The sequence below is a fragment of the Mus caroli genome, unplaced genomic scaffold (genome assembly GCF_978045245.1).
Source record: "Mus caroli unplaced genomic scaffold, Mus_caroli_1 scaffold_16, whole genome shotgun sequence".
In the NCBI taxonomy this organism is placed as follows: Eukaryota; Metazoa; Chordata; class Mammalia; order Rodentia; family Muridae; genus Mus; species Mus caroli.
In genome coordinates this window covers 92045296-92070000 of record NW_028227271.1, presented here as the reverse complement: position 1 = coordinate 92070000, position 24705 = coordinate 92045296, and the positions used below count along the sequence as shown (strand labels likewise).

Below are 24705 nucleotides of genomic sequence, written 5' to 3'. Positions count from 1 at the left end.
TGCTAGTCTATGCACTGGTGACAGCGTTTGGAGGCTGATTATGGGATGGATCCCAGGGTGGAGTAGTCTCCCGATGGTCTATCCTTTTGTCTTAGCTTCAAACTTTGTAACTCCTTCCATAGCTATTTTGTTCCCTATTCTAATGAGGAATGAAGTATCCACACGTTGGTTTTCCTTCTTCTTGATATTCTTGTGTTTTGCAAACTGTATCTTGGGTATTCTAAGTTTCTGGGCTAATATCCACTTATCAGTGAGTGCATATCAAGTGACTTCTTTTGTGATTGGGTTACCTCACTCAGGATAATATCCTCCAGATATATCCATTTGCCCAAGAATTTCATAAATTCATTGTTTTTAATAGCTGAGTAGTACTCCATTGTGTAAATATACCACATTTTCTGTATCCATTCCTCTGTTGAGGGACATCTGGGTTCTTTCCAGCTTCTGGCTATTATAAATAAGGCTGCTATGAACATAGTGGAGCATGTGTCCTTATTACCAGTTGGAACATATTCTGGGTATATGTCCAGGAGAGGTATTGATGGATCTTCCGGTAGTACTATGTCCAATTTTCTGAGGAACTGCCAGACTGATTTCCAGAGTGGTTGTACAAGCTTGCAATCCCACCAACAATGGAGGAGTGTTCCTCTTTCTCCACATCCTTGCCAGCATCTGCTGTCACCTGAATTTTTGATCTTAGCCATTCTGACTGGTGTGGGGTGGAATCTCAGGGTTGTTTTGATTTGCATTTCCCTGATGATTAAGGATGTTGAACAATTTTTCATGTACTTCTCAGCCATTCAGTATTCCTCAGTTGAAAATTCTTTGTTTAGCTCTGTACCCCATTTTTTAATGGGGTTGTTTGAATTTCTGGAGTCCAGCTTCTTGAGCTCTTTGTATATATATATTGGATATTAGTCCCCTATCAGATTTAGGATTGGTAAAAATCCTTTCCCAATCTGTTGGTAGCCTTTTTATCTTATTGACGGTGTCCTTTGCCGTACAGAAGCTTTGCAATTTCATGAGGTCCCATTTGTCAATTCTTGATCTTACAGCACAAGCCATTGCTGTTCTGTTTAGGAATTTTTCCCCGTGCCCATATGTTCGAGGCTTTTCCCCACTTTCTCCTCTATAAATTTCAGTGTCTCTGGTTTTATGTTGAGTTCTTTGATCCACTTAGACTTGAGCTTTGTACAAGGAGATAGGAATGGATCGATTTGCATTCTTCTACATGATAACCACCACTTGTGTCAGCACCATTTGTTGAAAATGCTGTCTTTTTTCCACTGGATGGTTTTAGCTCCCTTGTCAAAGATGAAGTGAAATTTACTATTTCTTAAGATTTATTTTATGCATATGGATGTTTTGCCCGCATGCATGTGTGTGTCTGTGTGTGTCTGTGTGTGTGTGTGTCTGTGTGTGTCTGTGTGTGTCTGTGTGTGTGTGTCTGTGTGTGTGTGTCTGTGTGTGTGTGTCTGTGTGTGTCTGTGTCTGTGTGTGTCTGTGTGTGTCTGTGTGGGTCTGTGTGTGTCTGTGTGTGTCTGTGTGGGTCCGTGTGTGTCTGTGTGTGTCTGTGTGTGTCTGTGTGGGTCTGTGTGTGTATGGGTGTACCCCTATGCACATGCAGACTACCCTTAAGGCAGAAGAGGCCACTGGATACCTTAGAACTCGAGTTACAGTTGTGAACTGCCCGATGTGTCCTGACACCAAACCTGGGTCCTTTGCAAGAGCAACCAGAACTCTTAACCCCTGGGTCATCTCTTCAGTGCTTTAAGTTCATTGTTAACTTCTCGCCACATTTACAGTATTATTGTTATTGTTATTATTATTTCTTCTTCTTCTCCTCCTCCTCCTCTAAATCATTTGCAAGTGGCAGACACTATGGTCTTTTGCTTATCAACATTTAATTACGAATCTTCTGAAAACAAAGCTGCCCATCACCATGGTGCCTTTGGCAGACGCAGGAACTACAGTGCTGTTGAGTGTCTAGCACACATTTCATATTTCAGTGTTGGCTGCTGCTCTACCACCGTTCCCCTGAAGTCCTACTCAAAAGTATCTACAGCTGCAACCAGTTCGCAGAGTGTGTGACCAGCCTGTGCAGAAGAAAGGACTTTCCTCCAAAATGCAAATTAGTGTGCACCCTCCTCCTAAGCGAATGTGCAAGGTAAGGTGAGGGTTCAAGATATGGTGCCGCGTCATTGAACTTCTTTTAGACCTGCTGTGAATCCTTGTGTCCCAGTTTCTTTGTTTTATAGGAAGATTGACTCTGGCCATCCAGGACCTGGCTGCCACATGTCTTCAGTGTGTTCCCTACCTCACCTCCCACCCCCTAGACAAATCTCACTATGTAGCTATGGTTATCCAATAACTCTCTATGTAGACCAGGCTGGCTTTGAACTCACAGAGATCTGCCTTCTTCTGCCTTCCAAGTTCTACCTTGTGAAATCTGAACCTTTCAAGACACTGGTACTCCCAAGGAGCCTGGGATAATCGGAGTATGCTATTAGGATCTCTGTGATAGTCGCCTCACGAATAGCTTCAGATTCTGTTTTGTTTATTAAAAAAGGCTACAGAAGTGGTCCCCCTCCCCCCTGGCCCCCCGTCAGTCATTCAGGGGCTGTGTACTCCACAACTGGATGCTCTAGTCTTGGTTACATTGGAATGAGTCAGATTTTTTTGCTGGGATTGTTGTCCTCAGTGAGTGTGGATAGAGACGGTTTGAGAATGTGATAGTGTTTGTACGTTCAGTTTTTATTAAGATTAGCGTATGAAGTCCCGGGCCACATCTGGGCATCTTTGGCTTTAGCATTACTGATGGCTTTTGCTATGAAGTTTTTTTTTTTTTTAAATGAATTTTGGATTTCTACCAGATTTATCAATACAGTGGACATCCACAGAATTCTTTCCCCTTTGTTATCCAAAGGTTAATTTATTTCGATTTAAAAGTATTTCTGTGAGTAGGTACATGTGTGTTCACATGTGGAGGCCAGATGTTGACGCTCTATGTCTTCCTCTGTCTTGTGTTTGAGACAGGGTCTCTCACTGAACCCAGAGCTCAATGATTGGCTAGGCTGAGTGACCTCATTACAGGGCTCATCTGGTTCCACTGCCCATTCAGCATGGGGTTTACTGCTGTCCCTGTCTTTTATGTGTGTGCTGGGACTCTGAACCCAGTCCTTGTACAGCCAGCATCTTACCCACTAAGCTATTTCCTTGGTCCCTAAGCATTATCCTCAACTGTCATTATTCATGGGGAAATTTTCTTTATAAAGTGTGAGATCTACCAAAATGTGATCCTAATTCAATAGATAATCAGAACACTTAGTTTCTGTCTCAAAAATAAGACTATATTGAACTTAGGATGGTAATTTTGTATACAAAAATAATATTTAACATAAATCCTATTTGGATCAGAATGTGGTTTTGTGTTAATAAATAATTACAGGGTTTACCCTAGTAGACGAGTCACAACCACACCATGGCCTTTATGTAATACGCTAGAGTGGGCTTCACAGGAAATAAAATACAGACACTTATGCACGTGGGCTAGCACATACACACCCACCCCTCCAGAAAGCAATCTACAGCTGAATACATGAGACAGGGAAAATGTCAGCATCAACAACAGTGCTTTGCTTGAAAACAGACTTTCAGTATTTGCAGCTGTTTTTCTGAGTGGGAGAAAAGCCAGCTTCCGTAAGCCCCTTTCGTATTCTACTCAGCACACGTGAGCCGCTCTCCTACCAAGTTCACATCCTAGCTGTCTAGACCTAGAAAGTTTCAATATCCCAGCTGGGCAGCCCCCGCTCTACACATGAGAAACGGGAGAAAGGCAAACTCTGTGGTGTTTCTCTTGGAACCACTCGGAAACTAAGGCGGCACATATATTCTGTATCAAAATGCCCTCCTGGCCCGGAGCACCGAATACGTGGTACGAAAATACATTAAATCCAAGATGGAATCTTGACCAGAAGAAAAATAGAATATCATATGACCACTAAGAACATCATGTTTGCCTAGGAAGAAACATGAAGGTCGGTCCACTACTGAAGTGCAGTTGTGCTGGGCACAACTCCAGCATATCACAGACCATTTTACTGTGGCTGGAAAAAAGGAATACATTTGTGTGTTCAATGGGGTCTTGGACCACCCCTCTATATGGGTGATTAGGCTTTGCACTGAAATATTGTTTTGATATGGGTCATGCTGGCAGAAAGCTTTTGGGCTGAGATGAAGGACTCTGGACAAATCCCCACCCTGGAAGCCAGATACGCCTTGAGGCCTGGAGCTTATACGTATGAATGTCACTGGGGTCTCGGGTGTTAGGCCAAGTACAGCATGCTGGACAGTGTGTGGAGGTGAAAGGTGACTATTGGAGTCTAAGAGGGGGAAGGAGCTGAGAACTGCTCTCACTTGCCGGAATCACAGAGCAATGTGGTGTTAAATGTTAAATGTGACCCAGTAAGAACTGTGGTAGGGACAGGAGGAGAAAGAGTCTACCAAGCACAACAGAGTCTAAATCAAAAAAATTTTTTTAAAAAGTGTATTAGGGAAGGCATTTCTAAGAGTGTGTGTAGATAAAGTAATCTGGAAAAACCCTAAAACAAACAAACAAACAAACAAACAACAACAACCAGGGCACTCTGTTCTAGCGTCTTCTCCGTCTTCACACCCCTACACCAAGCCGTGGATTTTTCTCAATGCTTATCTGCATAGGGTACGACCAATACTACAAACCACTCAATGCACATGTAATCCCAGCACTTGGGAGGCAGAGGCAGGCAGATTTCTGAGTTCAAGGCTAGCCTGGTCTACAGGGTGAGTTCCAGGACAGCCAGGGCTACACAGAGAAACCCTGTTTTGAAAAATAAAAATGAACAAACAAACAAAAAAAGAAGCTGCTGCTGTGGCCTTCATAGGCATAAAATCGTCATAATAGCCTGGGACCCAGGAAATAACAAAAATGGTACTACATCTCATGGGCTGTGTATCAGGAAGAGCTGATGTTTTGAGCCTTTTGAGTTTATATGAAATCTGGTTATAATTTTGGAATGAAACTAATATTTTTTTTACATTCAGTAATACATCTAGCAAAAATCATTTTATACAGTGGGTTGAACTGAGCTTATCGAGATTTACTTAAAACATTTAAAAGCATCTGTACAGGGAGGAGATGACCAGATAGCTTTTATGGATTAACAGTGGAAAAAAGTGATTTTCATTTTTTTATTAATGAGCTCTTAGGTTTTAATTACAGAAGCATCTCTTGGAGTCAGAAGGAGATATCTCTAAACTAGTTCAGTTCTACCTGTGTCTAAACTCCTCACCCCTTTACCTAAGTTGCTTTTTGGGTGCATGGGTGACTGAAAGTTTGATATAAGTGACTGTCACCCACAAACCCACAAATACTCCCAAATTGGTATAATCTATGAAGTCTTCCTAGGACTCCATGGACTTTAGATTAAGAGCCCCTTTTCAGGAGACTGTGGTCTTATCTACCTGTGCAGCTCTGGGATGCTACCATGGCCGTCTACCCAGGAGAAGCTCAATGAACCATTGTAATGAATTCCACATAGGACAGGACTGTGATTGGAACATGGACTGGCGGGATACATAGAAGGGCAGGCTCTCCATTCCAAGAGATGCTCATGAGCCTGCCTGTTTCCCAGCCTCAACACTCATGCTAGCGTTATCCCCAAGGTTTCCAAAAGAACTCTCTTTCCTCCCTTAGTAGGTTCACAAAGGCTGGTAATACCCGGGGCTGGGCTACCAACCAACATTCTTCTCCCTTGCTAAGTCACACATGAAGCCAGAAAAGGTGGCTTAATTGTTCATTCTTAACTGAAGACTACACACACACACACACACACACACACACACACACACATACGTCTTCACAACCAGAAAACGGGTTGAGCCTCAGGGAGTTTTATGATCTCTTGGCTTCAGTCCATGACTGCTCTTCTCCTTCCTCTTCTATGGGTCTATCCACAGATCCAGAGAGTTGTCACACCTTAAGGCCGTGTCTTCAGCAGAACAAACAAAACCAGTTACAGACAAAGTGAGTAATCTTCGTGACTGGGAGTGTGCGGTGGGGAGGAGGGGCAGTGGGAGGGGTGGGACCTTCAGTATGCGTTTATGCTGTTGGGGAGTTTGGAGAACAGTTGTGTACGTAGTTGGAGGAAAAGATCCTAGCATGGGTTAAGAAATTCAGTCTTGAGGACTTGGCCCTTGAGACAGAAAAATAGGATCTTTCATGATATCTAATAAAATTGATAATTTGTCTGTTCTAGTTTCTTTGAAATGTTGGCCTATATATTTTCCTCAACTTTGATGAAAGCAAAATCCACAGATAGCATGTGCAAATGAGGAAGTGGGTTTACACACCCAGATTTCAACCTATTTTTATTTAAATGTATGAGCTGAGAACCCTCCAATAAGACAAATAGGGTTTTTTGGCTTTCTTTTGTTTTGGTTTGGTTTTACTTTTGCAGTGAAACATGAATAAGTCCTTCTCAGAGCTGGAGACATTTGTTCCTTGGGGGACAAGGAACTGTCCCCAAAAGTTTTACTCTCTTGACCTTTGATAGGAATGCATCAACAGTCAGTGGGAATACAATATTAGCCACGTTTATTTTTATTTATTTATTTTTTGAGACAGGGTTTCTCTCTGTGTAGCCCTGGCTGTCCTGGAACTCACTCTGTAGACCAGGCTGGCCTTGAACTCAGAAATCTGCCTGCCTCTGCCTCTGCCTCCCAAGTGCTGGGATTAAAGGCATGCACCACCACTGCCAGGCTAGCCACAGTTATTTTAATTAGCTAACAGGTTTACCTTTGTGGTGTTAAGAGATTAAACCCACGGCCTTGAGCACATCAGGCAATGACTCTACCACTAAACTACATATTTTTATCTTTTTCATTTACATACAAAAAAGATTTACATATTTTTATTTAATGTGTATGAGTGCTTGCCTACACGTATGCACGTGCACCATTTAAGTGCCTCGTGCCCTCAAAAGCCAGAACAGGGCATCAGATTCCCCATCCCCCCACCCCACCCGGGTATTTGAGATCAGTAGTTCTAAGCTACCATGTGGGTGCTGGGAACTGAACTCTGGCCCTTTGCAAGAATAGCAAGTACACTTAACTGCTCTGCCATCTCTCCCAACACATCTTTTTACTTCTCACCTGAATAAAGTTTAAAATTCTCTCAATTCACTTTAAAAATTAATTAGCACTGAATTTAAAAAGGATAGAGTTTCCATCATATGGGCAAAACAAAAAGACTGGCTCAAAAGATTTTTTTTTCCTTTTCTTTTTAGCGTGTGTATGTGTGTACTCTGTATGTGTGCAAGTGTGTAAGTGTGAATACATGTGTGGAAGCCAGAGGACAGCTTGGGGTATCTCTCTTCCCCTTCTACCTTGAGGCAAGGTTACTTGTTCCCTGTTCCATACACAGTTTGCTGGTCCTCAAGCTTCCAGAGATTCTCATGTCTCTGCCTCCCATCTCCCCATAGGCTTTCTGGGATTACAGATGTGAACTATCACATCAAGCTGTTCGTGGGTTCTGGAGATTCAAACTCTGACTCTTACACTTCCACGACAGTCATTTCATTCATCGAACCCTCTCCCAGGTGCGACATCCTGAAGACTTCTTATCTCAAAGTGCAACAGGCTGCAGAGGTTAGCTAGTTTGGCATGATCAGCTTTTCTTGATGTAGGTATTAAGTATCTAACCAGCAGCCAAACAGCCATGGTGGTTACTTGGGGGTCCTACTTTCCATGAGATCAGATTTTAAATTCATCAAATAACCTTGACATTTTCCAGTAAATTTTTTTTTAGACCATGAAGAAGTCCAGATCCAAGATTTGTTTCCCATGTGCTTCAGTCACAGGCTGATACCCAGTCCTGACCAAGTGAACTCTCTCACTGAAGTGGACGGGCTCACGTATGAAAGTTGTCTTTGGCCGACAAGCAGCCAAACCACTGTCCCATATTCAAAGCAGGGTGAAAACCTACCTTTGGGTTAGGGTGTCGGCCGATGACTAGGCGAACGGGTCCTGGGGGGCATTTACTTAAGATGGCATGCACTTTACTTAAAGCCGCATGGCGCACGTTCACAGAATTTACTTCCAGGATTTGGTCTCCCCGGCTAGAGAGAGACATAATAACACATTGTGGCGACAGTCAGATTTTAAAAAGCTAAAACAGCTTTCTTTCAGGAAAGGGTTTAGAATATAAAATCTTTTCTGCGTACTTCAAAGAAGCAAATGACATTCTTTCATTTTTATAACACCTATAAAAGATGCAATATACTCATACAACTGTCACATTTTAAGTTGACCGAGGTCATTATCAGAATAGTAAATGTAAGTAAGGCTGATAAAAAGATAACAAGGAAAGGTTGCACTTATTGAGCACCTACTGTATGCGAGAGCCTATACAAAGGAGGCTACAGAGTAACACTTGAGATGCATTTAAGTATTCCTTTCAAATAGGAGGCCCACGGAGGCCACTCTATTCTGGCACACCTGAGTTATCTAAGGTCTGTGTGGTTTAATTAGCACATGCTAGCCTCTTGACCAGTACCAGTTTCTTCTTTCTTCCTACCATCTTGAAATGATTACTGTAACAGTCAAAGGAGGAAATATCTGGCCCTCCAAGGTTACCTAAGAATTTGTACAAATATTTCAAATTTGAACGAATGAGAAATTTAGGACAAGTTGCCTCTTTTGACTTGAAATTATCGGGAGAGCGCCTGGCAGGGAAGAACAAAGACCCTTTACATGGGTTTTGAGGAATGTTCATTTGGCTGGCCCCAGGCATATGGAACCATTCAAGAAAGAAACATCAACTTGGGATGTCATTAGAGGATATTTTTTTCCTTGGGTTCTAAAAGTATATTTTCTTTAATGTACTTTGGATGATTTGCTAAGTTTTTCTTATATGGAAATTGACTCTGATGATGAACGAAAAATGTAATATAATCTATTAACACAGCCTCCAAGATGGCAACCTCAACGAATGCTGTTTTGACAATTCTTCAAGTTCCAAAGGACTCAGACGCTTATGGGGAGAAAGGTGATACTGTTTGGACAAAGTGCTTTGTGTAATGTGCACATTTTTGTGAGATTGGGGGGGGGGCACAAACCACTGCAATTACTGTAGAAGAGAATATTAAGAATTCTTGTATACTCGGAATGCTAACGATACCACTCAACTCTCTGAATCAAGAAATCTGATGGTCCGTGACCTTTGACAAGAGACAGTGACTTCAGTCACAGTCACTCAAATGACAGTGAAAGCAATTATAAAAGCATAAAACCTAATAAGATCTCCCTCCCACACGCTCGTGGGTTCTGGGCTCTTTTGCATCTCGCCGCTGAACCCCTATAAGCAGTTCCAGCTTATAGGATGAAGTTTACATAAATGAATAAAAAGTAAGTATATTGAAATAACCAAAGATAATCTGCATAGAGTTCTTCTATGTCATCAAATTTCTGAACTTCTGAGTCCAAATACAACAAAGTAGATAGGAAAGCAGTTTTAATTTTGTTTTCTGTTGCTGTGATAAAATACCATGGCATAAACAATGCATGAGAAAGGATGTGTGTAGCTCATAATCCCAGGTTATATTCTGTCACTCTGGGGAAGTCAAGGCAACAGGAGCTTGAAGGCTCTGGTCAGATTTATAGTTGAGAGCATGTACTTGATTTGCTATTTCCACTCTTCTTCAATTCAGAATCCTGTTCTAGAGAATGGTGGCACCCACAGTGGGCAGATTTCCCACCACAGTTAAAGTAAGGTAAAATAATCCCTGGAAGACATGGCCACAGGCCAACCTGCTCTAAACAATTCCTCACTGAGACTTCCAGGTGATTCTAGATTGTGCCAAGTTAAAAATGAGAATCATCACAGAATACGAGATTCAAAGTCCTGTAATTCAACCAAATTTGATTCATCTGAACTTTTCATCTTTGGAAATGCTATTTATGTCAGTCTTCTATATGATTACAAAGAAAGTCAAAGATGTAGAATTCTACAGGAAAAGATTAAGTAGGGCAGATGGACATATTGGTGCATAACTACAATCCCAGCATTAGGGAATTAAAGGGAGGGGGACCAGATCTTTAAGGTCATGCTTGGTCATGTGTGTGTGTGTGTGTGTGTATTCAAAGCCAGCCTAGGCTATATGTTTTTCTATGTCTCTCTGTCTGTGTCTGTGTAAGCAGATATTAACTTCAAGACTACACCAGGATTTTCTAATGCCAGGGATGTGACTAACCTCAGGTTGCTCTCCATCTTGGCCACCGATCCAGGGGCAAGGCTGTGAATGTATATACCTGGAGGGCTGTTTTCCAAGGCTAAGCAGCAGGCACCGATGCCCAACCCAACTCTTGGCTCTGTGAGAAGTACGGCACAAAGACAACAAGAGCAACCATCACACAGTAACCAGAAAACGTGCAGGCTATTTAAGAGTGCTAATAGATCTTCAGACCAATAAGCGTTCAGTTCGGTCCAGATGCCGAATGTAAATCCCACTTTTTGTGTTACGCAATGTTCTACGCTCTGTTTATTCTAAGGAGCTTCCTCAAAACTGTCTGGGAATAGCTGGAGCATGACTATTGTTTTTATCCTGAATATAAAGCCTTTTAGCCCTCAACTAATTTCTTGGTTATTTATAATTATTGATCATCTTTCTACAGTAAGTCCTAGAGGGGGAAGGAGAGAGATGTGAAAAAGCAGCAGGATTTGCTGAGAATTCCCGATTTCAAGTTCCTGGCGTTAACTTACTCTGGACTGTCTTCTTTAAATCTTTACAATTTTATGAATGCTAGACTTGAGCTACTCCTTTTAATACGAGTCTCTGGCGCACAGTGAATTATCCCGGGAGAGCTTTAAAGACTGTGTTTCTGGTGACTTCCACTCACTTTTGTAAAAAAAGAAAAGATTAAACATCTCTCTCCTTTTGACTACCCCAGCCACTTAGAGAACAGCATCTGTCGATGACAGCGGGTGGTTCCAAAGGACTGATTAAACACACACACACACACACACACACACACACACACACACACACACACCTCAGCCTGTTATCCAGGAGAAAGCAAAGGGAGTGAGAAGAGTCAGCATTACCTTTGTTGAGTGTGACTTCCATGACAATCCTGTCTTTGGGCCCAGGAGCCTTCCGACCCAGGGATGCAGAACCGCCTTCATCTTGGCCTCCTCCTGCTGGGGCTCCCCCACTGCTGTTGAAGCTAGGGGAGCTAGATCTGCTCATGTGTGTGGGTGTGGAGCAGGGTGTGAGGCTAGGGCTGAGCAGCTTAGTCCGCACCGTGAGGACGAACAGCCCGCTTCGGATTTGCTGCAAAACAAGTAGGTGGGTAGGTGGGCACGGTCAGATGGCTCTTACAGCGAGGAGGCTGGACCCCAAAGGGGACGAGAGCGAGACTTAGTGAGATCTGCAGGGACATGTTACCTTGAAGGTGTGAATAGCCTCTTGAAACGTCAAACCCTTTATTGGTATTCCATTCACATCTAGGATTTCATCTCCTGGTGGCCAAACAGGAGAAGTATGTTAAGCTTTGATTTACCAGACTCTTCCTGGCATACTCTACAGTCCCTGCACTACTACTGTCAAAATATAAGCTTTATGATTTGGACCCATTTTAAGTGACTTAGCCCTTTGGAATGTCCCCTAAATAAGGTAACAAATACAAATTGGAAAAAAAACCATATTCTTCAGCAATAATTCTATAATCAATATCTGATAAAAAACAACCATGGGGCTGGATTTGGTAGGGCACAACTGCATCTCAGCTTTTGACAGGCTGGGTCAGGAGGATCAGAGCTAGCTGGGATAACAAAGTGAATTCAAAACCAGCCTGGGCTACAAAATAAGATTGAACTAAAACACCACCAAAAGCCAAATGATAACCAACTAACCAAAACCCGCCACTATCACCAGAACCAAAACTACCCAAAATCCCAAATCATCTAAGAATAGAAACATACTCAAATAAAAAACAAGTATAAAATACCAACTAACCAACCACTACCATCACTAAAAACAACTGTGGAAAATTTGAAGACCTGATTATTATTAACCATTGGTATTTTTGACAAGAAATACCTTCTGCTCAGAGATTTAACTGCAAATAGGGTTTCAGGTTTTAAGTTGAGAATCATAAGGAAATACAGACATAGACACAACTTGGGAAGCTGTTCCCCTAGAAAGACAAGCTATGCAAGTCCAGAGAATCAACACGCCATTGAATAGGGTTTCAAAAGTAGAGAGAGAGATCTTTCTGAGAAACGACTGAGAATTGACAGCCCCACCTCCAGAAATAGTCTGGATGTCTGGTCTTATTGGGGCACATCCTGGGCTCCATCTTTAGGCTGACAAGACTACAGGCTTCGGCCTTAGAGATCACTACAGGTTGATGTCAGAGCAGTGCAGGGGCAAGCTAAGTTGTGAGGAGTGCGTGTGCAGAGCTCACTTGCATCTCTCTAACTAGCTCACTAGCTTCTCATTTCCAACCCCGGGCAAGATCCAATCTGGTCATTTTCTATGCTGCTATAGTGTCTTCTGGGAATGTCAGAGGATGTGGACGTTCTGTTGCCTTCTGGGAGCTCGCTTCTCATTTGTACTCAATGACATGGGCTGTGTTTTGGAATAACTGGTCAACAAAAATCAAAAGATGTCCGGGGGAGGGGGGGCGGAGACTGCCTGGCAGTACAGGATGGGGGAGAGACTCCATACAACAAGACAGTGCAAATCAGCAGGAAACTGCATGCATGCACTTTTCCAGACAGCCAATCCAGGAGCATGCTGTGCATTCTGGAACCCTCCAGATGAGTGCAGAAATGTGGCAATGCCCCATGCATTCCCCTTTAATGCAACTGCACCAGTCCTACTGTGAGTGATGTGATTTCCCTTTAAAAACCACCCACCATCACCACTGATTCAATTATGGCTGCAAGTTGTATCTTCAAGGACAGAAGCCCTGAAGTGATCATTCACGAGCTTATAATTTATAGGAGCACTTTTAAGGCATATCGCTCAACAGGCTGGAAATCCAGTCCAGCCACTTATGTTTCCCATAAATGAACACATATGAAAAAATAGTATTTAGGAGAATCATCCACTATTAACCTTTCATAATGATTGATTTCTCTGCCTCTATTTTGCTTTGTTCTACCAACTTCACAGGATGAATTTCAATCAAGTGAACACATGGCCCATCCATTCTAAGAGAGCTCTGCTGGGTCTCTACACTGCTCTGAAACCAGACACCAACAGCACCTGCGGGTTAACTTTTCCTCAGAGAGATAGAGATAAATAATTTGCCCAAGAAGTATTCTGCCTGGTCGGGTCGTTACACAGAGGCTTCTACATGCTCCGCCTAAAACCAGGACACTTTTTAGAGTCCAGTTTTAGAAAGGGAAGTAAACCCATATAACCCAGTGGACACTATACCTTGAGCCAACACGACTGGACAGTTGTATCATTTCTAAAGGTCACTAAAAATATCCTGACATAGTCACCTCATGAAAGACACATGCTGGGCCAGTGGGATGGCTCCATGGTTAAGAGAGCTTGCTGCCAAGCCTAATGACATGAGTTTGAGTCCTGGGACACACATCTGGGAATGAGGAACTGACTCCTCTACTTTGTTTTTTGACCTCCACACATGCACTGTGACCCAACACACCAAAGTAAGTAATTGTAACTTAAAAATAAGAAAAACAAAGTATATTAAAAGGGAGGAACAAAATAAAAAAGAAAAAAACAGGATTCATGCCTTTATTAGTGCTATGTAAAGTTATGTTCACATAAATTTTTTCATAATTGTCAGTGTTTACTGACAATTTTGAGTCATGAAAATAAACTCTTAGAATCCAGATCAATATTTTGTAAGATATGTAAACCCTCACAGTGAGAAGAATTTCTTTATTATAAGAAACGAAAACGTCTGGGCGTGGCAATGCATACATACATTCAATCCTAGCATGCACAAAGGCAAAAGCTGGCAGATCTTTCTAAGTTAGAGGCCAGCCTGGTCTACATAGGAAGTTGGAGGCCACCCAGGGCTACACACAGAGAGAAGCAGATTTCTAGTTGCTGAACATTTCTGAGAGCTAGTTTGCTCATGTATAAAAGGATCACTCCAAAATATCTACTCAATGGGCTTATAATGCTGTTAATGAAACAACTTAAGTACACAGACATGCTTTGTCAATGCTTAAAGTACCATAAAAGACAAGGTGTAGTTAAACATTTGAAAACTTTGGAAAGATCTAACTTAAAATCTCAGGGTTACTTTACTCTGCACTCCAAATCACTTGTCTGTTGTGTTTCTGTCTGATAACATGGTAAGCACTTTGGAGAATGGGAAGGTATTCCATTAGGAGCCAGCTACATTGTGTAGATTTTAACAGCAGGACATGGAATCACTACTACAGTGCTCTGTGTTCCCATCAGGCTGTAGTAAGACTGGGCTGTCAAGTTCTCCGGAAGTTTTAAGGCAGAGGAGCTGAGCACGGAGAGGGTAGTATGGGTAAACACCTTCTGTAGTTGGACTTTGGCTACTTTGTGGCTTCTTCTTTCTTCTGCCCTTCTCTACCTCTTTTCCACTCTTTCACCCTCCCCACAACACTAGATAGGAGAGAAAAAAGGGAAGTGGGGTACCGTTATCATTAGACTGCTTCCAGTTGGTTAGGGGCATCAAATTCCTAGGGGCAAGTTTGGTCTACACAGGCAGGATTATCTAAGTTCTTCTTGTTTCTTCTGTATGTACGACTACTTAACTACTGTGAGCCAACATTAGCCCTAGCATTTATATACTCTCCCAAAAGTCCCAGAACTCCAAACATCACACAATCGCAGAAACTATCTGTTGCCAGCAAAATCACACCTCTGCCAGAGCATGAGACAAATCATAGTCAGCAGCTGTGGCCAGTCGGAAGCAGCCCCACATCCCGTACCTGGGATTAAAATGAAAACATATTCTTAAAAGATTTCTGTGTTTTTAAAAGCAACCAAAATCCCAAAATTGTTACTTCAACCCTCAGTCAGCAACAGAAATAGCAAGCTACTTCCCATACATGATCTCTTTTAATCTCCACAAAAACTTGCTTCAAGATAGGCATTAACATTCCAAGTTTGTTCCAAGCACCCCAGGAAAGTGAAGCTTGGGTCATGTGGTCTGCCCAAGATCATGATTCAGTGCTGGATTCAGGGAAGATCTAGGGCCCCATGACTTTAGCTGCTGTGCCGTCACATCTTGCAAGGGGACAGACTCTCAAGGAACTCAGGCTGTCACTACAGATCACACCAAGAGACTCTTGCCTACCTTCTTTGAGCCTGCCGTCCTCTGCGGCTGATCCATTTGGGAAAATGGTCTTGACAAAAATTCCCATCTGGCCACGAATGCAGTCTCGCCCTCCAGCAATGCTAAAGCCAAGGCCCTGCATTCAAAGCAGACGACAGTTCAAAGTAGTTGAGTCCAGGCTGGCACTGCAGAATTAACTACAAAAACCCTTCCCATTGTAGTATCTGACTGAGGTATCTTTTCTCCTCAGGTTGGAGTTTAGGTAGGTGACTAGTTTAAAGTTCAACTTAACCTTCCCTGTTTCCCTCCTCAGATCTAGATGTAGTGTGCTAGGCCCGTGTCATATTAAGGGAGGGATCTAGAATGCACATTGGAAATTTCTAATATTTGACAGTCTTTGACTCCAAGAGTCACAGTTTCCTACTGAAGGACAGAATGGCTCTCCAAACCCATTCACTCCTTGCAGGTGCCATATCTGTTTCAATGTTTCCACTTTGTATGACTTCAAAGTGGGTATTTCATTATTTACATAATAGCACTTATCTGTGCATTTGTATAATGGCAAAGCCGTGACTGTTACTCAAAAATGATAGTGGGACCACTCTCTAAGGGTGGTATAGTTCTCTCAAAGGGTGAAAAGACTTGGGAACAAAAGCAAAAAGATTGGGGGATCATTTCTTCCACTCTAGTATATATTATCCCTTTCCACGTTCCTTTTTTAAATGTAAAAACCAAAACAAACCAAAAATGAAGACTGACTGCTTCAGGAATATGCTGCCACTCTCGTGGAGGGCAAAAACGCCTTTAGGAAATCACCCACCTTGCCTTTCTCTTTGTATAGTCCAATGATGGAAATAACGGATGGCCGAATGAGCCTCCACGGCGATTCCACGTGGGTGGTGCTCAGAGAACGGGTAGACTTCTTCACAATGTGGTATTCCTGAAAGCCAGCACAAGCAAGACCAGATATTCTCATTTACCCCGCTGTGGGCTCTGGCATACGAAGAGACTTTGAAAACCTCAGCTGCCTTTCATGGGAGCAGTTTCCCACCGGTCCATCTGTGGCCCACTGGCTTAAGAGACGTTTACTCTAAATGCTACATGGAGCAGAGTCTCCCATTGCTGTGCCTTGCATGCCATACCTGCCCCGTCACAGAGAGCTGCTTAGCGACCCCAAGCACCTATGTCACTCTGTCCTTAACCATATGTCACAGGTCCTCCTGGAATGGAGTCAGGAGGACAAAGGTGACCACCCTGGGGCTGGGCTGTGCTTGAAGCTCTTTCCCAGGGACTCCAGGTTCCAAATCATGTTCTAAAAGCATCTCAACATTTTAAGCTTAATTCACTCATTCAAAAAACAAAAACAAAACAGAACAACAAAATCCCCCCAAAACCAGCAAGCCCATGTTTCTTATAAACTGCAAACCACAAACCCAGGCAACTGTTTTTCCACATAAAATACCCTGCTGAGAGTCTGCAACCGTTTCAGCTCTAATCCCTCATATTTGGAAAAATCAAATACTTTCCCATAAGCCACACTTTCCCCTTCTTGCCAGTGGCTCCGACCCCAATGCCCCTTTCATGCCCTCGCCCACAACATTCACGTGTGTATCAGCAGAAGGCATCCCGACAGCATAATCAATGACTGACAACAGCTAAAGCATGTCTTCAATTCTCTGACTCTCTTAGAATAATAAATGTCTTCTGTGGTGCCGCGATCATAGCACAAGTGGAAAAAAAAAAACCAAACCCATTTCATATTTAATATGAGAAAAGAACCATCACCAAATAGTTCTTATCCCAGATTGTGTCCACTTCATTCATATGCAGGAATGAGACATTCTCTCCTGCCCCGGGTGTTCTGCATCCCTTGGCAGCTTCGAAGTTATACTGTGCAGTTTGATGGAAGAGCTGCCAGTAACATGGACCGCCCAGACTTGGTCTCATGAAATAAATGATGTGGGCTTGGCAGAGTTACTACCCATTTACTGAAACCACCGTGGAGAGCGCCAGACATAGCCTGTGGTTTGCCAACCCTCAAACACAAGGGTTCACATATGACCCCCTTGGGGAACCCTTTCTCTGATCACCAATCTCTAGCCCTACTTCATCCCACCTCTCTCTGGGAAGCCAAAGGCTCAAGTGCTTCATGTGGCCATTTAAGAGTTTAAAGGGTTCTTCTACACCTCATAGACCTGAGCTATCTAATTCACTACCCACTGGCCACCAGTGGCTCTATGTTTGGAATAAGGCTCATTAAAATTAGAGTGCGCTCCTCAGCTGCATTCACAGGCCGAGTTAGAGCTGCCATCTTGGATGATGCTGACATAACCGTATACCTACACACAAAGTTTTATTGGATAGCTGGACCTGGGCAGCACTTTTAGTGGAGGAGGAAAAAAAAAAAAAAAAAAAGACGGGTAGGAGAAGTCCCACCTGGGTGAGAAGAAAAAGGTCTGAAGAGAAGAGGAAGGACAATTTGAAGAAGGGAAAATTCTCTGCTAAGACTTTCCACCCCAGCATGAGCTTTCTGATCTCTAAGGCGGACATCAGTGTGCCTGGATATAAATATGGGCAAGTTTCCTCAGGAGACAGAAGAGAAGTTGCCTCGTGCGTGCGAGGGCCTCGGCCATGAAGAAAGAAAACCCTGGTTTCTCTCTCACCGTAAAGCAGCCAGACAGTGAGGTTCTACAACCACTTCCTGGCCTTCCCCCATTCCCGACGGGTGGGTTATTCTGAGGAGGACACAGACCTGACTGTCTCCTCCTGTTGCTGGTCTAGGTGAGTTCTGATAGACCCTAGTCACATCTTTAGCCTGATGCTTTCCGAGTGCTTCCCTTACCTCAATCTGCCTTGGAGTGAATCTGACACAAAATAACAACCTGGTCAGCACCTGCTTTGAACACCCCCGCCCCCAAACACACACACACACACACCGTAAAGTGCAACAGAAAAAAACAAGGACAAACCCCACAAATACTTCATCTTGATATTAGGGACTATAACCTTTTTTCTTTTTCTTTTTCTCAGATTCTGACTATATAACCTTGAGTAAAAGATTTAGCCATTTTGAGCTTCAGTTGTTCCACCTACAGAGCAGTCGTAACACATTAAAAGTAAGGTCCAATACCCTTAGATCTGCTCCTATGAGTCCCAGAGTATGACACTTAGGGATCCCTCTGCTGCTAACCTCCTCTTCCAGCCCTGTTTTTCTGCTAAGCCTCGGGAACAACACCAGTGATCCCTCATACGGGTCACGGCACCAGAACTCAAGGAACCCTAAGTTTCCCTGGAAGTGGAGTGTCTTAGTCAGGGTTTCTATTCCTGCACAAACATCATGACCAAGAAGCAAGTTGGGGAGGAAAGGGTTTATTGAGCTTCCATACTGCTGCTCATCACCAAGGAAGTCAGGACTGGAACTCAAGCAGGTCAGAAAGCAGGAGCTGATGCAGAGGCCATGGAGGGATGTTCTTTACTGGCTTGCTTCCCCTGGCTTGCTCAGCCTGCTCTCTTATAGAACCAAGACTACCAACCCAGAAATGGCACCATCCACAAGGGGCCCTCCCCCTTGATCACTAATTGAGAAAATGCCTTACAGTTGTATCTCATGGAGGCATTTCCTCTACTGAAGCTCCTTTCTCTGTGATAACTCCAGCTGTGTCAAGTTTACACAAAACCAGCCAGTACACTGAGCTTATGTCCAAGTTGGTTGTTGCCTGCTGCCTAGTTCCCTGTGGTCCAGGGACAAGATAACCAAGGAGCAGGAACCCCTATTCAGAGTTGCAGAGCCAGAGTTCCTGACAGGAACAGGCTCTGTAATGCTAATCTCTTCCTTTAGTCCTCCATGGTGCCCCTGATCCTGGCTGTTTGTGTCATTACTGGAGAGCAGGTAGGACCCCAGGCATGGCATAGGCACACATGCTCACAATGACCCACACAGGACACTCCTAGCAAATAAGCAATGCTGGTTTGCCACAGACCGTGAGACGCCATTGTCTCCTGGCAGTGGAGAGTAATTCTTAGTTCCAAAACACACAGCATGAAAAGTTACGAAGATCTATTGAGAGATTATTTCCCTACTTTCTTCAACTATCGAGCTGGCTTCCTTGTCATCTTTCTGGGTAGATACCACATTCTCTCTGTGCTCTGGCTCTTACTCTCTCCAGGACTAAACACGCATGGCCCTTATCAGCAGTCAGCACTTCTGAACAGGGGCTTATAGGGGTCTTTGAAAAGAAATGTGTGCATACACTTTCACACACATGACCCCCCACACACACACACACACATACAATCATGGAGACACAGGGGTTTGAAATATGTACTTTCATCTCTAACCAAGCAATGGTGGCTATGAGTGAAGCAGAGGCCCCATCACCCCAGGATTAACCTGTGATGTCCCACCACCCCTGGATTAACCTGTGATGTCCCACCACCCCAGGATTAACCTGTGATGTCCCAGTAGAATCCAGCAGCTGGGGAAGAGAGTGCTTGCGGCCATCTCGGGAGACCTCCAGCATCCTGATCCGGGGGTCCCCATTTCGTACCATCAGTTCATTATATTCTTCAACAGACTCTAGGCGGTGGACACCTCCTGCAACAGAAGATGGTGGAAGCATAGGTTGATATGGGACAAGAAGAGTTAAGAGAACGGATGGGCCTAAAGACCATATTCATAATCACTGATGGGTTTAGAAGGCCTGAAAACATATCAAGGATCAAGTTTTTCCAGTCCTACCACCAGGTTCTGCATAACCTTGTTGTGTTCAAAGACGATGATGCTGAGCTACGAAAAACCTGGGAGTTTCTGAAGTGACAAGGTAGCTGAAGGAGCAATGTATGCATTAAATCAGATGCAGGGTGCTGGGGACAGCAATAAACTGGGGAGAGGGGCAGGGGGATGTGGTCTTGTAGTAATGGCTGGACATCATCTTATATTTGCATGGCTTCACTGCCAGATGGGTGCTTTTTATTCCATATACAATTATAATAGTGGTTTTTGGTTTTATTTTTATTTTTTTTTTTTTTGAGAGGTACAGTTGACATAGGTCTTGCTATGCAGCCGAGCTGGCCTGGAATTCATAATTCTCTTGTGTCTTGTGACACCAACCTCTGAGTGCTGAAATAACCGTGGCTGGCTTAGTAATGACTTTCTAAATAACATTTTTTATTAATGTTTATTAAGTATAACTTAAATGTGCATAAAAGTACCTGAGTGAAAGTCCACATGACCTCTAACACACAGATCAAAAATCACTAACTACAGTCTCAGAAGCCCCCTTTGTTTATTTACTAAACGCTCCTCGCCCAATGATTAACAGGATCTTTACTTGAAACACCACTCACCAATTCTACCTATTTTTGAATTCTATATGAATGGATATGTACTTTTTCTGTATGGAGCTCCTTGTTCTTAACATATATATCTTTATTTATTTTGTGTGTGTATGCTTGTGGGGGCACATGTGCCATGGTGTGTAGGTCAGAGGACACCATGGAGGAGTTGGTTTGCTCCTCCCACTATGCGGGTCCTGGGAATGGAACTCTGGTCATTAGGATCAGGGGTAGGGACATTTATTTACTGTGCCAGTTTGCCTGCCCTTAACACATTTAATTTGTGAGACTCACACACTGTGTGTGCTGTACACGGTTTGGGTTTTGTCTTCTGCGGGCTGTAGCTTGCTGATCAAGACTACAGCTACTGTATTCTCACACATGCCTCCGGTGAGTGTGAGATATCCCGATGACATGTTATCATGGAGGTGCTGGCTCCTGGCAGCTCTTCCTTCTGCAGCACTGTGACTGCAGAATGAACTCTGTCTTTGCCACATCGTCCCGCTCTCTGTCAGTCTTTACCATCAGCCACAATCCTGGCCTTCCAGGATTGTGGCTGATGGTAGAGGATTCTAGGCTCACACCATGGCTTCCAGTTTTCATTCCACTGACAACGGATGAGGTCACACTTGGGCATACATAGCCACCCGCTGCTCCCTTTGGTAAAGTATCTGTATAGTTTTCCTGTCCATTCTTGAATTAAATCTTCTTTCTGAATTCTAGGAAGTTCTTTTTATTTTAGTATGTGAGGTTATGAATCCTCTGTGGGATCGATGAATTATAAATATTTTCTCCATATCCGTGCCTTACGTTGTCTCATAGTATTTTCTGGCAAACACAAAGAAGCTGTAATTCTAACAGTACGACGCAGTCACTTATGTTTCAAGGCGTGTAGAGTGTTTATACAAATAAAAAGGTGTAGTTTCATTTCTAACATTTTAGGTATTATATAGTCTATATTTAGCTGCCTTATTAAGACACCCTGACAACTTAGAGGGCAAGGCTTTGTTTTGTTCGTGGTTCATCACGGCAGGGAAGTCACAGGGCAGGAGCTCTGTCATATCACATTTACAGTCAGGAAGCAGAGAGCAACAAATGCACGCGTGTTAGCATTCAGTGCGCTCCCTGCCAGTCCAGGACCCAGCCTACAAAATGGTACCACCTCATCCAGGATGGGTCATTCTACCTGAGTTAGGTATACTCAATAACACAATTCTCTCACAGGCATGCCCACAGGCCAACCTTATCTAGATAATCGCTCATTTAGAATCCCTCCAGCTGATTCCAGATCATGTCAAGTTGACAATTAAATCTAACTATCGTGGGTGGCCGTAATATTACTATGTGATATAATTATATGGGACCACACTTGTATATGGCTGCCCATTGTGAACCAAAATGTAATTTTGCCAAGCATGACTGCAGATCAACTTTCATCTTTATAACTGATGCTTTTGTAACCTATTTAAGAAACTTTTGCAATATATATATATATATATATATACACATATATATATGTGTGTGTGTGCGCCTGTCTATTATCCATGTGTGTGTGTTTGTCTGTCTGTATGTGTATGGGGTGTTTGCAACCCAGGCACTCTACGACTGACCTATGCTCACAAAATCTATAATGATTTAAAAACACCTAAGTTAGACTATGTACTATTGGAAATGATAGGTCAATTACATACAAATAAAGCTAAAATCACTATTTCTATATTAAATATGACATATTACCTATGTGCTTGCTTAAATACATATGTCAATTCTCTCTTTAAAGATTTATTTTGAATGATGTGTACTTGGGTGTGTCTGTGTGTAGGTATACACCAGTGGAGGTGCCTATAGAGACAGAGGTGTTAGATCCCTTGGAGCTGGAGTTAATGGAATTATGGACTGATGCGAATCTTCCTATGTGAGTTCTTGGAACTGAAATGAGGTCTTTTGTAAGAGCAGTATGTGCTATCAATCTCTCTGGTCGGTTCCATATACTGATTCCTTTTTTTTTTTTTGGTTTGGTTTTGTTTTGTTTTTTCGAGACAGGTTTTCTCTGTACAGCCCTGGCTCTCCTGGAACTCACTTTGTAGACCAGGCTGGCCTCGAACTCAGAAATCCGCCTGCCTCTGCCCTCCAGAGTGCTGGGATTAAAGGCATGCACCACCACTGCCTGGCCATATACTTAATTCTTTAGCAAATTGACTTCTCCTGGGCTGTGTAATGATTCATTTGATAGTGTCCAATTTCCATCTGGAAATTTCTCTAAAAATGTTCATGGAATAAGGAAAGGATAACAGTAGACTTTTAAAAGTCACATGCGGCTGAGTTTTTGAGCAATGATATGGTGCTGATACAGTTAAGGGATGTCCTTAAGGCTCAGCTTTTCAAATGCTAAATATTCACTGTGTGAAAGTGGGTTTTTTTTTTTTTTTCAAAAGTCTGAAACCCCTTTGCAGCCAAGGAAAGCTTTGCATTTAAAAGGATCACAAACTTAAGAGGTTAACAAGGATAAGTCAAAAGTCCTGAAGTTAAAGGAGGTCCCTCGCTGGCAGTGAGGAAAACCTGGGCTAGCATATTTGAAAAAACATTCTGTGAAATGAAAGATGTTGTTGCTTGAGTCATTCTGGAGCCAGACTGGGCAAATCCCTCATGGAAATGGCTGGAACAATAATTCATAACTTAGTAACTCATGGGCCAGATTAATCTTTCTTGGCATACTTACTCATCTGAAAAAAGATTTATTAGAAGAAAATTCCTTTTGAGTTGACCGGGAGGCACTTGTCATCATCAGGAGAGAACCCACAGACGGTAGCACCCGCTGATAACACCCTAAGATGTGTGGATCCGCAGTGACTCATGCAAGAGGAACACGAAACAAACACCCAGATCTGGAAGGCAGACCCGAGAGGATCCCATGGAAGCCAAACCTCCCAGGCTGGGCTGGCGAAAGTGGCTCACTGGTTAAGAGCACATTTTCATTCTTGCAGACGACCCGAGGCTGGTTTCCAGCACCTGCATTAAGCAGCTCCCAGCTTTCTGGAACTCCAGTTTCAGGAGGGCCCTCACCTCTCTCACCTCTCTAGGCAGATACACATGTATTCATATATATATTTTAATTTGGGCTAGAGAGATGGCTCAGCGGTTAAGAGCACTGACTGTTCTTCCAGAGGCCCTGAGTTCAATTCCTAGCAACCACATAGTGGCACACAACCATCTGTAATGGGCATCCAATGCCCTCTTCTGGTGTGTCTGAAGACAGCTACAGAGTACTCATATAATAAACAAACAAACAAATAAAACCAGATAACCTGGGAGACCGTGAGACAATGCCTTTAATCCCAGCACTTGGGGAGGCAAAGGCAAGCAGAACTCAAGAGTCCAAAGACAGCCTGTGTACAGAGTGAACTCTAGGACAGCCATGGCTACACAGAGAAACCCTGTCTCCAAAAAACCCCAAACCACACAGACTCCTATATGCAAAGGTCTTTTGAGTGAAGCAGTTCACAGCACTGTGAAAGCCCAGTTCTCCAAGTTTCTTTAACATGTCTCCGGGTTAAGCTGCCAGCCTCCTCTTCCTACCCTCTACAGCATGAATGCGTTCTATCCTGCTGGCTGCCAAGGACCTGTCCACCTCTGTACTCATTTCCAGAACTGAGAATATAAATATCACGGGTTTACCCAACTTCGTGCACACCACCATCACCTCCCACCTCAGCAGCCGGCAGTCCTTCCCCTACGCACTCTTGCCAAGTTTGGCTAGACCGGATCATTATTGCCGTCAAAGATTAGCCTCTCAAATAAGAGAGGATTAAAAACACTTGCCCAAAATATCTTCCATTCTCCCTGACTGCCTGGAAAAATCTCCCACTCTTCTCCTCCACGTCTAGACGACTGGTCTCCAGTCTTCTTTCTACCAGGGCTTCCTTTATCCTGCTGTTTCTGAATGCATCTACCGGCACACAGTCCAGAGAGACTTCCGGCTGCTCTGCTGCTTGAATGTGTATGTGCATCGCCTAAGCAGCCACCAAGCGTACG

At 43.3% G+C, this 24705-nt stretch overlaps 1 protein-coding gene across 10 annotated transcripts in view; it reads right to left on the bottom strand.

Moving 5' to 3' along the window:
- The window catches only part of Pdzd2 (PDZ domain containing 2), a 372386-nt gene that overhangs the window by 31738 nt on the left and 315943 nt on the right, over positions 1-24705 (bottom strand). For all 10 annotated transcript variants that reach the window (XM_029469405.2, XM_029469409.2, XM_029469406.2 and 7 more), the window contains 7 exons: positions 19788-19933; positions 16160-16279; positions 15361-15475; positions 11484-11557; positions 11141-11369; positions 10290-10407; positions 8024-8156 (listed from right to left, as the gene is read on the bottom strand). In XM_029469405.2, coding sequence (XP_029325265.1) covers positions 8024-8156; positions 10290-10407; positions 11141-11369; positions 11484-11557; positions 15361-15475; positions 16160-16279; positions 19788-19933 — 935 coding nt within the window. The remainder of the gene's footprint in view (positions 1-8023; positions 8157-10289; positions 10408-11140; positions 11370-11483; positions 11558-15360; positions 15476-16159; positions 16280-19787; positions 19934-24705) is intronic.